Source organism: Prosopis cineraria, unplaced genomic scaffold (assembly GCF_029017545.1).
Source record: "Prosopis cineraria cultivar Desert tree isolate PC_DT_omini unplaced genomic scaffold, ASM2901754v1 PC7, whole genome shotgun sequence".
NCBI lineage: Eukaryota > Viridiplantae > Streptophyta > Magnoliopsida > Fabales > Fabaceae > Prosopis > Prosopis cineraria.
Window position 1 is genome coordinate 28,165,261 of NW_026555338.1, and position 15,633 is coordinate 28,180,893.

Genomic DNA, 15,633 nt, shown 5'->3' on the forward strand with positions numbered 1-15,633 from the left:
CAAAACACCACATTCCCTCTCTGTCCTACAGTATAAAATACTTTTACGTAAATTTTTATATATTAATAAATTTTATTAAATATATTTAATAATTTATTTTTTAAAAATAAAATTATAAACTTTTAAAAATACCTTTCATTTAATATATTAAAAAAAGGGAAGGATGAAAATTACATAAAGAAAGGGTAATTTGAAATAACTCTATTTAATAAAATATTAATCTTTTCAATATGTATTATATTTTGGGATACCAAATCTTTTTTAAAAGTGTCTTATAATTTAAAATAAAAGTAGTATGTTTCAATCAAACTTGCATTTAATAATGTTAACATTTCTGTTTATGGTTAATTTAAGGGATAATATAATTTTTAATTCTCAAATTTTATTTTAATTATTGATTTAGTCCCTAAATTTTAACCTAATACAATTCAATTTTTGTATTTTATTAAATAAAGGATGCATCGAGTCAAAAAACTATAAAAATTTACCTGTTCCAAGTCAAAGTTAGGCCTGGATCCATAATTGAAAAAAGGTTCACAAACCAAATCCCCCAATCTGATCATATTTTATAAAGTTAAGTCTATCAAATAATATTCCTTGTTAATATTAAGAATCAGCATCAAACTTCGCCAAGCCTTGTTTAAATTTCATCATCTGCAGGGCAGACAAACAGTTCAAAACAAACAAAATGAGAACCTACTGCAAACCAACAGATCATCCAAATCAAGAGCGGGGAATCTTTCTGGTTCTTGGGCTTCAAGTTTTCCTCCTCTTCTTTCCATGCAGTCTTTCAGATGAGAAAAGTCGAGCACAAAATGTTTTCAATTCTTCCTTTGCTTGAAATCCACAGTAAAGGGGGAAGAGTTTTGATTCCAGCTCGTCACTCGTTCATCTTGTGGGCCTGTCTTGAATATGATGCAGAGAAAGGTGCCGAGCAAGGTCTTAATCCACGCTGATAATGTTGAATTCGATAAGAGCTTGGCACACCAAGATGGCATAGCCAGTGGAGCGGATATGAATAAGCCAAGATCAATTCAGCTTTCTGATTTAGAAGCTTTCCGATCATCACCTTCAAGACGAAGCTTTTCTAAATCCAGAAAGCCATCACCTTCTCATGTTACAGTAACTGCCAAATCCCCACAGAAGCAGCAACCATTGATGAGAACAGATAGGTCACCCCTTGCATGAAGCCCACCAGCAGCTCAGGTGCAAAGAAGGAGCTTTCCCCAGCAAGCCTTCCAAATGGCCAATCTGATTATGATGATAAGAATCAACAGCCAAAGTTTTCTGATAATCGGAAAGCCAGCCTTGTTCCTGGCAAGCAACCTGCAAAAACTTTGACAAGACCATCAAGTTTGAAGTTACTAAACACTTTAACACAGAATCCAAGTTTCAAGTCCTCAAGAAAATCCTCCAGTATAGCTCTGCATGCAGATATGAAAGCACAGAGAACAACCTGTCTTTCAACTTTGAAGAACTCTGTGTCTCCTAAGTGCCTCATGCCTAATCCTCAGGTTACTGAGTCAGAGAGAACTTCAGTTAAGGTTTGCCAATATACATTTTGCTCTTTTAATGGTCATCATTGTACTCCTTTGCCTCCGCTGAAGAGCTTCTTGTCGGAAAGGAGAAGAATTTTCAAGGCCCTGAAGACCATGAAGCAGGAAGAACCAAGGCTTCAAAGATTGAAGGTGCCCTTTAAGACAAAAGTTTCTGATATTGAGCAGATTGTTATCAATGACAATTCTGCATGTGATGATGCAGAAGTAGGTTTTATTGAAATCTATGCTAATGTAAAAGATCATGAAGCAAAACCAACAGCAACAGCTCATGGACATGAAACAAGAAAACTAGAATCTTCTGAAGAGCTTCAGGCTCAAGAAGTTATCAAGTTCATGATTAAGGAGAATAGCTTGGCTGCAAGAGAGGATTATATCAAGCAGGTTACAACAAATATGTCAGATTTCGAGGAATAATTCCAGAAATACTATGGTGATACTGTAACTAAGGTAGATACCATGCAAAGCTTTCTTCAAGAACAAAATGAAGAATCTGCAAATGAAAACCACCCACCTAGCTGTTCTCATGAAGATACAGGTAAGGAAATCTGCTGCAGAGAGACTAGGTTTAATGATTGGGAACTGTTGGGCAGCAATGAAATAGATGGTTGTGTTTTTGAAGCTACTGACACAGAGTGGAAGGAGAAACAATTTTTCACCTCAAAGCTTGAAGAGAGTTTTGTTTCAGCTGCCTTGATAGAAGAGGAAACTGAGTTAAAGTTTGAGTCTTTATCAGAGAGTTTACTTGAGGCATCTGTAAAGTCAGAAAAAATTCTTAGCACCTCAAAGCTCGAAGAGATAAGATACTTTGTTGAAGAAACACCCCAAGAAACCAATATACAAGAATGCTCTTGTTTTGAAGAAAAACCTCAGGACACCATTTTACACCTGGAAGCCTCATCTAAAAGTACAGAGTTTCAATGTTCTTCTCTAACAGAGGAAGTATTTCAGGATTTGATAAAAGCAAAAGACAATGGTGGAAAAAATGAACCAACTCTGGATAATGATGTCAATTGGGTCACAAATGTACTTAATGTTGGACAGAAGCAAATGTTTCTTAAAGATGGTACACCTATGTCACTGGGTGACCAAATCTATAACGCTTCTGAAGAACTATGTAAACCAAATCAGGTTGAAAGAGCAACAGATAAAGGTAGCAGGAATCTGGAGATGGAGAATACAGAAATGTATCAAGACTTTGCTAAACAACAAGTTGAAAGTAATGGTTATGGAAGTCAAGGTCATGAGATAAGTGAGTTACACAAGATTGATGAGACCAATGAAGGCAGAGACTTAAGTCCAGAGAATGATGATGGAAGCATTAGCCAAGTGACACAAATTCTATTGAAAGGTAAAGGTAATAAGTTCCAGGGCACAAGCTGCTCAGGTAGTGAAGAGAAGAAAGCAAGCAGAAACTGGAGAGGAGAAATGAAGCATGAGATAACTGTCAAGGATGATGAGCAAATGAGGAAGTTCAACCAGCGAAAACCAGACTTTTTGTCTTTGATCCCAAATCCAGAAAGAGAAAAGGTTAATCTCAAACATAAGATGATGGATGAAAGTAAAAGTGCGGAGCAATGGATGCTTGATCATGCACTTAGGCAAGCAGTCACCGAACTTGCTCCAGTGAGGAAAAGTAAGGTTGCACTGCTGGTTGAAGCTTTTGAAACAGTAATGCCAATATCCAAAGTACAACCCATACGAAAAAAGGTTCAGCCTCTTCCCATGCAAGAAATATCCAAGCCTGAAGCCGACGGGCGTTTCTGAGGTAAAGACAGATACATTTCCTCATTCTTCTATTGCATTCCCTTTATAACCATTAAGATGAAAAGTTATGGAATCTGTTAAACCGATTGGAATGCAAGTCAAGATGAAAAGTTAAGATACTTCAAGTGCCATCTTTATGATGAGCAAAAGACAGAGTATCAAGACAGCCAATTTCTGACAGTTATCTGCAATTTTATAGCAAAAAGAAAAGCTTTGAGCAACACTTTTCTAAAACAAAAAGACAAAAGAGCTTCAACAAAAAACGAATTGGTGACCGTTTGATTGAAAATCATAACTCATTCTAAAGCTTTCACGTTATTTGCATCACACATGCCACTTTAATGGGCATGACTGATAGGAACAGCACTTTAAGTATTCTCTCTCAAAATGCTGTCCTCTGTTTCTGCCTTTAACTTGTCATATCTGGAGTTGGGGCCATTGAAAGAGTAAAATAACATATATCCTGATTCTAGCCTTGCGCTCATTTACGATCAGAGATTTAAGTTGTCCAAGGTGACTTCCCAGTCTCCCAGACGAGAGCATAATCTGACGTTAGCTTCAAATCTGTTTTTTTTTTTTTTTCTTTTCCCTGGATGACCTCTACATGTTCACTTGGATCTGAAACTTCTTTCACCTTGACATCTTCATTAAACAACGCAAGAGCATCAGTTGTGGACAGAGAATGCACGGATTCATGCAAACCTTGGAATTCATTTCTCTTTTCATGTTTTTCAACTAAGTTCTCTTTAAATTCATCTCTAAGGGAAGCAAATGCACTTGACATGGATAATATTAAAAGAGCAAGACTTCTAACATATTGAAGATACTGCGTAGTTCCTTAAAAGCTTCCCCCCTCAGAATATCTTGTACTAGACTTGCTTATAAGTTTTGACACGTAAAATCGTATGACTTCACAATATTATCATTTATGTTTAACACTTACTTAAAAACGGTAATCTGCAAACTTGCAGGAGAATTGCTCAGGATCGCAATTAGCTGTGAAATCGTGAGTTCTCCAGCGGGTTTGCGAGTTCACTTTTGCATGAAAAAACTGAAAATGGGTTATTAACCATTTTAAGTTTACTATTCGATCTTACCTCTATTCCTTACCAGCATCGAATCCTCGTCGATGAAAGCTATGTTACCTGTAAAAAAAAGAGAGAAAAAAATTTTCACTCTCTTCCCAGAAGAATGTTTTTTTATTAAAAAAAAAGAAAGAAAGAAAGAAATTATTTCACAAGCGCGCGCACTCATATTTGCTCTGCTGCGTCAACACTTTGACTTTTCAGAAGTACTGTTACCAAGCAAAGACATAGGATTGTACTCCTTTGGCTTAGTTATAAAGTATTTTTAACATGTTTTATTTAAATAAAAAAATTTAAAATTTATTAAATTTATTTAAAAATTTAATAAGTTCTCAACTTTATCATTATTAAATATACATAATTTAATAACATATTTTTTCTCTCCAACATTTAATGAAGGATAAAAGAAAAAATTTATCATAAAAATTTAATAATATAACTTATAAATAGGATAAAAAAATTCTATTTACCTTATAAATAGGATTATAAGGAGTAAGTCATAACATTTTCTTTTTTTGCTTTTATAGTTCTTTAGCTATGGCTTTAATTGACAGTAGGAGATTAGTTTTTATTGTTGTTATTTTAATAATTAAGTTAATAATCATTTACTATTACAATACTCATTTATAAAAAATAAAAAAATCAATATTTTAAAAATGTATTTTTATGTAGAAATAAATTTAAATATTTTTATTTTTTTATTTTATTTTAATAATTTGATTATATATTTTATTAATTATATTATTCAAAACTTATTGATAATAAAAAAATTCTTAAAATATGCAAATGACAATTAGATATTACAAAATATGATAATCATTATTTAGCCCTTAAGAACTTGTCTAGCATTTTCATTTTTAACAAAATATGATATATTTGTTTTTACAGACTATCATGCATTGAATAGTAATTTTTTTTATTACTAATAAGTATCTTCTTATTAAAGATAATTATATTTGACACACAGCTAATCACTAAATATACGTACTTCTTTCAATGAAAATTTAAACATTAATTCATCATGTTTTGAAGAACTAGTTCTTTCCATTAGATCTAATCTTATTAGTAAAAATGACTAATTTAATTAGACCATTGACAAAACCAAAATAGAAATACTAATTTCTACAAATTTGTTTATTTATTAGTAAAATATAAATACTAAAAATTAGTGACCGTTATCCATTAAAAAATGACTACTTTAATTGTACTATTGCGCAAATAAAAAAAAATAAATTTGTGATACCATTTTCCCCCTAAATTTCTAGGGACTATGCTAACGAAAGTCAACACGCGTAAGATGATGCTTGGCGAGAGACGAGAGTTGATACATGACCAACATCATGGAATGAAAAATTGACGCAACAAGATGATCATCACATATATTATATATTAACACGCCTCCAACTTTGTCATTCAAATTCTTCCAATCACTGGAAGAGTTTGGGGCAGTGGCATAGCTGCGTACTCCCTCTAATTTTTATTATAAAATATTTTTGATCATTTTATGTATTTAAAAAATTATTACATATAATTTTATTTTTACTCTTAATTTTAAATTATAATATAATTACATTAAATATTTTCACGTTAATTAAAAAGAGATAAAATTAAAAAAATAATTTAATTATCATAAAATATCTCATATTTTAAATTAAAAATTACTTTTAAAAAATATTTTATAATTATAAATAAAATCGAGAGGAGAATATTTAAGAGGGTGCACATACAACCCCTCATTTTGGAAGAAATTGTGTGGAAGTAATATAAACTTTTATATTTTGCTTCTTCTAGTCATAAAATTTTACACTCCTATAAATTTAGATCACTTTTAATGTACATTTTAACTAATTCAATAATATTTGATAATGACTTTTAATGTTGATATGCATAACAATATTTAATCTTAAAAACATATTTATCTCTTAGTTTTCTTTTTTCGAAAGTTAACAATGAATTTACTTGCTATCATTGTAATGGTTAAAAAAAAATACTATATTTTTTGTTCTAAAAATCGTGACAAAATGGGCCTTTTTTTTTTTTGACCACCAGTTTAGCACACTATGTTTAAGGAAATACTTTTAATACCCTCGACGATAAAATCATTATATATTTATTACACAAGAAAAAAAATCAAATAGAGAAAAATTATGAAATACGTAATTTTAATTTAAAATTATTATATTTTAATTTAAAATTTTGAAAAATATATAGCACCTTCTGATCCAAGGTCCCGCCAATGGTTTAGAGAAAATGATAATTAAATCCCAAAACTTCAATTTAATAACAATTACTTGCCAATAAATTTTGTTAAAACATGAGTTGCAAATATCAATTAGATAGCTGCAAATTACTAAGTAACATATAAAACTTAAATGCCATTTACCCAAAAAACAATTAAATGTCTGATTCACAACTAAGAGTCACACTTGCAACTAAATTGATTTTGACTATTTGCAATTCGTCTTACAGCAAAATTTTTTAACTCAATAGCCATAATTTTTTTTGTTTGGGGCTTAAATATCATCCATCTAACTTTAGCCGATGAGTCCCAAAAATACTGTAGATATCCATCCGAATTACAAATAATGTTGTTTGTCATAGAGTTTATTACATTCCATCCTCTTCCTCTCTTTCTTGGGTCTTGGGCATTACAAACAGGCGCACAAGACAACACCGCCAGAGTTTTCTCCATAAGCGTATAATAAACGTAATCCCAATTTTCAAGGCAATAAAGTTATAAGGCTTTAATGTAAGTAATGATGACAAATATCAATACAACATAAACAATTAAATATCCACCATCACGCTCCTCTTAACATAAAAGGAAAGAATAGACTAAAAATTGTTCTTTGACATGGATCATATGCCCATACAAAGACGTTCCTAGCATAAATTATTCCCGATAACAGGAGGGGACAATATAGCTTTCAAAGAAAATAACTTAAACAATAAAGAAGATCTTACTTACATGTATTGCGAGTCCAAATAAAGCCTTCAATCATTATTAACACGCATATCATACTGACGGGCCAGACGTTGGGCAGTTCCGTCCATAATGCTCTCTATCATCTTGTACTTCTTATAATGCCCTTTAAGTGTGTCTTCCTGGTGCATTGAAAGCTTTTCCTCTTCTTGTAGTTGTAACTACAGAAAGGAAAACGTTTTAGAATAAGCTAACCCCTAAGAGTATATCAAACCTATTGACAATCTTAAAAAAGCTATAATCCAGAAAGAGAAGACGGTCTTCCAAATGGACGTATTTTCAATTAAGAAAGATGACCAATGTGACATGTTATTTATCTTTGGACATATTTCTCTATTTCTCACATTCTAAAAACAAACTTCTCCCGCACATGCATGCTCTTTTCGGTCATACTCCTCGTTGAAAGAGAAGAAATAGCACCTTGGCATCATATGATTTAGAAGAAAAGTATCTTTCACTGAACCCCAATATCCAACCCAAAAATACAAAGCAGCTAAAGTGAATACTAAATGTTAAAAGAAAATATAATGATAACGAAGTTGCACAAAAAATTATCTGTTGTCTTGTTTTGCTCAGTGGTATTATGATTCTGCATGGTTAAAACAATATGCCAAGTAATCAAACAAGTAAAGCAGTTATTCCTTTTAGCAAATTCTCAAAGAGCACATGCAACAAGTTTGCAGTCACCTCTTTGATGTTAAAATATTCTCTCCATCTGTTACATGGGAATTAGGAGATAATTAGGGAGCTGTTAGGAACTTAGGGGCGGTTAAGTAATTTAGAAGAATCCTATCCAACCTCTGTTACTACAAATGGGGATGGCCATGGTTAACTATGGTATTCTGCTTTCGTATTCTGTGAAAATGCAAAGGTTAGACATCTACAGAGTGAAAATTAAATACTATTTTGGTATTCTGTTTTCTTGAGGCTAGCCATGGTTAACCATCCCTGAATTTTCACTGTCTCTTATTTTGAAACTGAAATAATAATAATAATAGTAGTAGTAGTAGTGACTTAAGTTCAATTGATTACTAAGATAAATACATAATAAGTATGACAGGGAAAACTTACTTGGTGCAAGTAAGCAGCTTCGTCAGCATGTTTGCGTGTAAGCTGCTTCAGTTCCTCTGCCACCTCAAAGTCAGGATCACCTGGCTCCAACCAACGACAGGTTAACTTTCTACGAGGATCTTTAGGGCGATCATCAAACATTTCTGCTTTTGCAGGGAATGCCCTTACAGGCCTTGGCATCCCAGATATCATGAAAGGATATTGCACAATCATTGTTATAACTTCCTTGGCCTTCTTAGCAGAATCCAATTCTACTAATGCACACTGTGGCACATTCCTTGGCTCAAGGTAGTTGGGAATGAGCTTGACATTTTTGACAGTTGCAAACTGATCAAGAGCTGTTCTCAACACAGATTCAGTGACCTGAGGTGACAGGTTGTCAAAGTACACTGTTCGTTTGACCTTCTCTCTGAATGCAGCATATTCATCTTCTAATGAAGATCCCATGTATACAGTGATCCAACCTGACAAATAAATGGAATGGCCAAGTAAACAATTAGGATAAATACTAGCTAAACAAATTAGATGAAAATGGAATAAGCTCTGGGTGACAACAGAATGATCTCCCCCACCAAAACCCCCCCCCAAAAAAAAAAAAGGAGTAAAGTCCCCTTATCCATAAACAAGCCATTAAGAATATAAGTCACATCCCAGATATACGACTTCCCAAATGACTCTACAAGAAAATTTAATGGAGGCATGATAATCTGACATTTTAATAAGCATAATTTAAAACTATAGAATTCCTCTGAAACAGAAAAAGTGAAACACAAGCGTTTATTGTTATATCACAACTAAGCGAAGGATGCAAAGATAAGACAACAATAGCCCAAAAATAGCTCTTTCAACCAACCCAAGTCAGCCAAAGATTCCAATGTAGATAATATACATTTATTTTCTGCACTCCCATAATATTAAAAAGGAAAAAAAAAAGTATCTGAATAAACTAATAAATGAATATTGTATGCGTCTTATTTGCAACATTTGCCCAATTGCCAGGGTTAAAAGTAAATATTAATGATACACTAGAAGGAGAAAGTCATTGGCACATGATCCTTCCAGAATGTGTTGGCTTTCCCAAGACAGGCTGAAGAAGGGGGGAAGGGAAAGACAGCGAGAAGTTCCAAACAGAGGAGACATGGATGTCGGTAGCCTCAACTCTGAAATTTATCAAGTTACCACTGATTCATTGAAGTCTCAATAACTGGATGGCATTGGCGATCAACCCAATCACTATCAACATTAAAAAAAAAACGTCATTTACCCAATTGAATTTACTTCTCCTTTTAGGGGGGGGGTCCAAATCAGAAACCACAGCTTACTTGCTGGTACGTTCAAACGCTCTATTCTCGAGCAATGAAGATGCCCCAGCCACCAAGAAATACCTCGCTAACATTAAATATTTTCCTTTCTAAACTCAGTCCTTGGGGCTTTCTTACAAACAGGGTAACCAACTTCTACCAGAGTGTACAATTTTAAATGGAGGAATAATGGAGTTAAAGGGAAGGGAATGGAAGAATTTAAGTTAATAATAAGAAACACAAGAATAATGAAACGATGCTCAACTATCTTCCAAAAATCCTCCATAGCCATCGTTTGTTTAGGCTTATCATTTACCATCACTTCCCCTTCGTTCTCTTCCTTTCCATTTTCTTTTCGTTGGATTCCTTCCCTTCCTTTTCCCCCCTCAACTTGCAAGCATAACCTTACACAATCACAAAATTTCATGGTAGATTTCTAAGGGAAAGCACAAAATTCCGTTGTGGGACCTTTAACAGAATAAATCATAGAAACATATCAAATGCACCAATAAAGGGGGGGGGGGAAATAATAAACAAGCAATCGAGCACGAAGGGGGAAAAACAGAGATAACAGAATATAGCCGCACGACTGCAGAAAATGTCACCGGAAACTCACCTGAAGTAGATTAATGACGAAGGACAAGGATGATATTTCGGTTCAGGAGTCAAGACTACAGGCCTCGCTGCTCTGGGAAAACTCCGACTTCCAATAAGGTATGTTCTCGAACCTGGCCGCTCGGCCTAAAACAAAATCATAAATATAAAATTAAAATTTGGATTTGGTCATTTGGATTTGAATAAAAGGCCAAAATTATGTTTACCAAAGAAAGGCTTAAATTATATTATATTCTTATCTAATATATAAGCAACAGGAATGAATAATTTTTAATACCTAATATAAGTAATATCACACTATCACATGTTCATATGAATATTTAATATTTTTTATAAAATATTTCTCATAATTATTGAAAATTATCAATTTTTTTCTCTATACTATATATACTCATTATTCAACTACTTTATATCCTATATTTATTGAGAAAAATTATTAAAATGATTATCGGGCATAAGAAAAAAGTGAGGTGGATAAAATTTGACAAATTCAATTAATTTTTTTTTAATGGAAAACAGATAACTCTTTTTTTCACTCTCATCAAACAGGCCAGCTAAGCTAGAAAAGAAAGGTGCCTAGTGCTAGAGAACTCATTAGCTAGGTTCAAGTAAGACATGCAAAAGAAGCAATTTAAAATTTGTAAACATTAATTAAACTTCTAAAATTGCATGTCTAAAACAACATAAAATAACTTAATTGATTTTTTGCTTTGTTTATAACTTTAATTTTTATCAATTAAATCTCTAAAATATCATAACTATATAGCCCATACATAATTAAATTTATGATATTATTTTCCTTCAAAATCATAACAACATGATTGTGAAATTTTAATAATTTAATGAAAATTAAATTTGAGAAATCTATTTCGAAAAATTGAAATAAATTTTAAGATAGCAACTTTATTACAAGTTATTCAATATTCATTTCATATTCCATTGTGATCTTACTTTCTGACCGAGCCATGTAAGTGGGAGTCATTAAGAAATTTTGATATTATAATTTGCTCTTAATGGATTTTTGCTCATTTTCATGAACCACTTTTTGGATTTTCTGCATCGTTCTTTAAGTCATTCAGGTTAGTAGGATCGTTTTCATTGGCAATTTGACTTTCCACAAAATACTTCAGAGTGGTGATTTATTCAGAACTTCTAACTGTACAATTTTCATTGCCCACATATTGTATGACAAAATAAAAGTCATAAATAAATATTATTTGAAATTTATATTCATATGTTAAATGTCTATTCGTTACTTGAAAAGAAATTATAATCTTCACCATAATAAATTAGATGCTTACTAGTTGATTTGATTGCTTTAAAATATGTACCAAACCAAACGGTAGGACCAACGATTGGAATCAATAATAACTTAATTTGAATCAGAAAACCAAACTATTCTAAACATAATATAAAAAAAGACTTAATTTTTTTTTAAAAAAAAACTACTACTTAAAACCAACTTAATTGTTGGACCCTTTACATGTATATAATATAATTTGAATAATTTTTAAAAAGATATTGACAATTAAAGCATATAAATGTACATGTAGATACTTTTGAATTTATTCTTTCACAATTTAACCAAAACCAACTTATATTTTACAAGTTATAATATTATAATTTATAGTTATAATATTGTTGATTTATGATAACTAACAATTAATTATTTATTTCTTTTCACAATTACTTATATCTTCTTCTTTTTTTCAAGAAGGTTGAGCCTTTTGGAAGTTGAATGACACACAGGGCTCCGAAGCATAGAAATGCTCACCACTGTAGCTGAGAAACTTTCAATTCATGGAGCTGGTGAGCTCAGATCGCTCTTTCGGTGTTTGTCTTCTCCCACTCCCAAGCCAATTATAACACCGTATTTTATTAAAATCTTAATAAACAAATAAGATAATATTTATAATAAAATAAAAAAGAAAAATTAATAAGAATGAAAATAAAAAATATTTTAGAACAAAATATTAAAAAAAGTCGGATACAAAGATAATGAAAAAATATAATCAAGCTAGATCACAATATCATAATTGAAATAATCAGAATATAATATAATATTATAATTTAAAGATTTCAAGATAATATAATTTAATTTTATTTGAAGATTTCAAGATACTCTAATATTTAATATTAGATTTTAAAATTTCAAAATAATATAATAATTAGGATATAATAATAGGAAAGGTAATAATTAATATCCAATCTCTAAATAATAAAAATAATAATATAAGAATATATAAAATATGAGTATTGATCACAATAGGATTGAGATATTAGAAAAACTCTAAGTGTATGGATCTATATAAAGGAAATCAAAGATAGAGCATGGAACAATTAGAGAGAGACTCAAGAAAAAATTGTGAGAGGAAAATAGCATGATAGAAAATAGTAGAACAAGAGATATGATTGATAAAGTAACTAGATGTAAGCTCATCTCTCTTAAACTATATAAATGTTTACACATTTTATTCTTTCGCCCTCTATTTTTCTTAATTTATTTTTTAAATGAAACTTGATCATTCATATAATTATTATTGGATTTGGCCTCTTATCTTTCAATCTAAAATTTGAGTTTGGATTCTCTATTCGTCTTCTTGCTTTCTCCATAAGCACGATGTCATTGGCTTTGAATGTTAACTCCTTGGTTTTGAGTCCATTGCTTATGACCACGTCTACCAACGCATATCACTCTTTAAGTTTGATATGATACTTGACTGAGAACTTCTTTTATTTTATAATAGCATTTGATTGTAATACATGAGAAAGCTTGGCATCATAATTAAATTTGGTAGTATATATCACACGAGAATCATTATGAGAAATTTTGAGAAAAGTAACTTCAAAACTTAAATATTAAATCTTTGTTTATTAATTCCTCATTATATGATTTTATCTAACTTATTTGTTATGAGAGACTTCTAGAATCCTCATAAATTTTTAAATTAATTAATTTGATATACATGTGGATAAATTATCAACATATACATTTATAAAACAATTCATATTACTTTGATTGCTCGAGACTTTCAGAGTCCACACAAATTTATAAGTTAATTTATTTATTTTATAATAATAAATTATCATGTGTATAAAGTTTTGAACTGATAGTTGTGTGAGACTTTCAAAATCCTCATAGATTTGTAAATCAAATAACTTTTCTTATGTAACAATAAATTATCACAAGTACATTTCAAACATTTTATCCTTAAGTAAAAAAAATATTTTCCTAAAAATAAATAAAATAAAATAAAATAATTTTTAAAAGGTGAATGCATGAAGCTTTCTTAAATCTTATTAAAATATTTTTCACAAGAAAATCCCTCAAGATTTTGTCACAAATATTTTCTTAAATAAAAACTACAAACCAACATTAAAAATATTATAAAAAAATTAATAAATAATATTTTATTTAAAAAAATCTCAATCAAGAGGCACGCATTTTTATCTCGAATTATGTGAGTTTTGATCCCTCAAAAGGGTACGTGAGCTTTAGCGTCTCATCCTAGGTTAAGTCTAACTTATAAATAAATAAAATTCTCCTTTTTAATTTTATTAATTTTTTATCTTATTTTTTTTATTAGGGATAATTAATAAATTTTTTAAGGCCATTTAAATTTATATAGTTAACTTAAGGTAACTATTCATATGAATAGATGTTGTAAGGTGCCTAACACGTTTCTCATACACAATCGACTCCTTTATTCTTTCCTCTAAATGTAGACCATACAATTAAAGAGGTTTCTAAAATTATCTTTTAAAATTTTGATGACAACTCTAAAATATTTATATTTTTATTCAATTTTCTCCTTAAGAAATTCCGATTGGGCGCGACAGCAATAATGTCTTTTCACACACAATAATAGTTGTAAAGAGGACCTTCAGGCATGCACAGAGTTTGTAATTGTATCGAGCCATAATTGTAAATTTTTGTGCTTTTGAGGTCCTAAGTGAGATTCTTCCTTTTTTCATAATATCTACTACTTTCTCCCTTACAAAATAATATAATATATTTTAATTAAATCTCACCCAAATAAAATGATTATCTATTTTTAAATTAATTCTATTTTTTATATTTATTCTTATTAAATACTCTATAATAAATATAAAGTTATTATCAATATAGGTATTTTTATAAAAAAAAATAATAATTACGTCTCGAAAGATTAAAAATATTTTTATATTTTTAAATATTTAATTTTTTAAAAAATATTTTATATTTTTAATAGAAGGAATATATTTTTAACAATAAATATTTGCCGTTACCTTCAAGGCTTAAAGCACAAAAATGGCCAAACAAGCATGGTTTTGCCCTCTGCTTTGTCTTCCTTTTGATTGAAGTCGAAAGATAAAACTAAGTCCTATGAGTCTATTTGCTTGAGGTCGTTTTGCCAAGTTCTAGAAACTAAACTAATCGTGCAATTCGAGGGCCATAATTTACCTAATTTTCAGAGAATACTTCCATAGTTTAATAGTTGTACAAAGGCAATCTCTCTCTCTCTCTCTCTTCTGACCATGCAAGAAAATGCAATCTCTCTCTCTCTCTCTGCCATATTAAAATTCATGGGCTGGCCGGCATGAAAATGACCAGGTAATTTTCAATGAGAACTCTTACGATTTGAAAGCTTAATAATTTATCCGCTGAAAGTTGTGAACCACTCTATGACTCTAAAGTCTTGGTGCTCTCCTTGCTCTTTTGCAAAATTCCAACCGAGTTTTCTTCCAGTTGCTGCATTTGCAAAGGCAAAAGAGGGGGGCAAAACTTACGATCATGGCAGCTGAATTGGTGGCCGGGGCTTTTCTCACTGCTTTTGTGGATACTTTATTTGACAGGATGGCCTCTCGTGAGATGCAAGACTTCATCAAGGGAGTAAAACAGAGCAATGGCCTTAATCTCCAACTGGATAAGTTGAAGATGACATTGCGATCTGTCGATGCTCTGGTCAATCACGCACGCAGAAGAGAGGCAGGCTGCAGATTTGCATGTCCGCGAATGGGTGAATGATCTTAAAGATTCCTTTGAAGCCGAAGACGTTTTGGATAAGATCATTACAACTATATCAGCTTCAAATCTGAAAATGGAAGCTGAATTAGGGAGTGGAATCAATAACAAGGTGAGTTGCTTTTCGCTTTCTTCCCTTGGTGAGTTTAGTGATGGGATTAATATGATCATTGAGAAGTTAGAAATTTAATGAAACAAAAAGATGTTCTGGGTTTGAGGGAACGTGTCAGTGGAATTCCTTCAAAAAAAT

The 15,633-nt window shown here is 31.2% G+C and overlaps 2 protein-coding genes across 2 annotated transcripts; one reads left to right on the forward strand and one right to left on the reverse strand.

Annotated features, from left to right (window-relative positions):
- Positions 1 to 1,184: 1,184 nt before the first annotated feature.
- LOC129316684 (uncharacterized) lies at positions 1,185 to 1,973 on the forward strand. Its single transcript, XM_054961083.1, has one exon. It carries the CDS (start codon positions 1,185 to 1,187, stop codon positions 1,971 to 1,973), a length of 789 nt encoding a protein of 262 aa, XP_054817058.1.
- Positions 1,974 to 7,090: 5,117 nt separating this feature from the next.
- LOC129316225 (uncharacterized) lies at positions 7,091 to 10,522 on the reverse strand. Its single transcript, XM_054960538.1, has 3 exons — positions 10,380 to 10,522; positions 8,463 to 8,926; positions 7,091 to 7,552 (listed from the first exon to the last, which is right to left on the reverse strand). Exons 2-3 carry the CDS (start codon positions 8,907 to 8,909, stop codon positions 7,403 to 7,405), a joined length of 597 nt encoding a protein of 198 aa, XP_054816513.1. The 5' UTR covers positions 8,910 to 8,926; positions 10,380 to 10,522; the 3' UTR covers positions 7,091 to 7,402.
- Between the last annotated feature and the right edge of the window lie 5,111 nt (positions 10,523 to 15,633).

What these genes read in the sequence shown, in the direction of transcription:
- LOC129316225 (XM_054960538.1), bottom strand. Translation starts at nt 8,909, where the DNA reads ATGGGATCTTCATTAGAAGATGAATATGCTGCATTCAGAGAGAAGGTC. An exon ending in AAGCTGCTTACTTGCACCAA is followed by an intron (nt 7,553 to 8,462) that starts GTAAGTTTTCCC and finishes TCCTTTCTGTAG; the next exon opens with TTACAACTACAAGAAGAGGA.
- LOC129316684 (XM_054961083.1), top strand. Translation starts at nt 1,185, where the DNA reads ATGAAGCCCACCAGCAGCTCAGGTGCAAAGAAGGAGCTTTCCCCAGCA.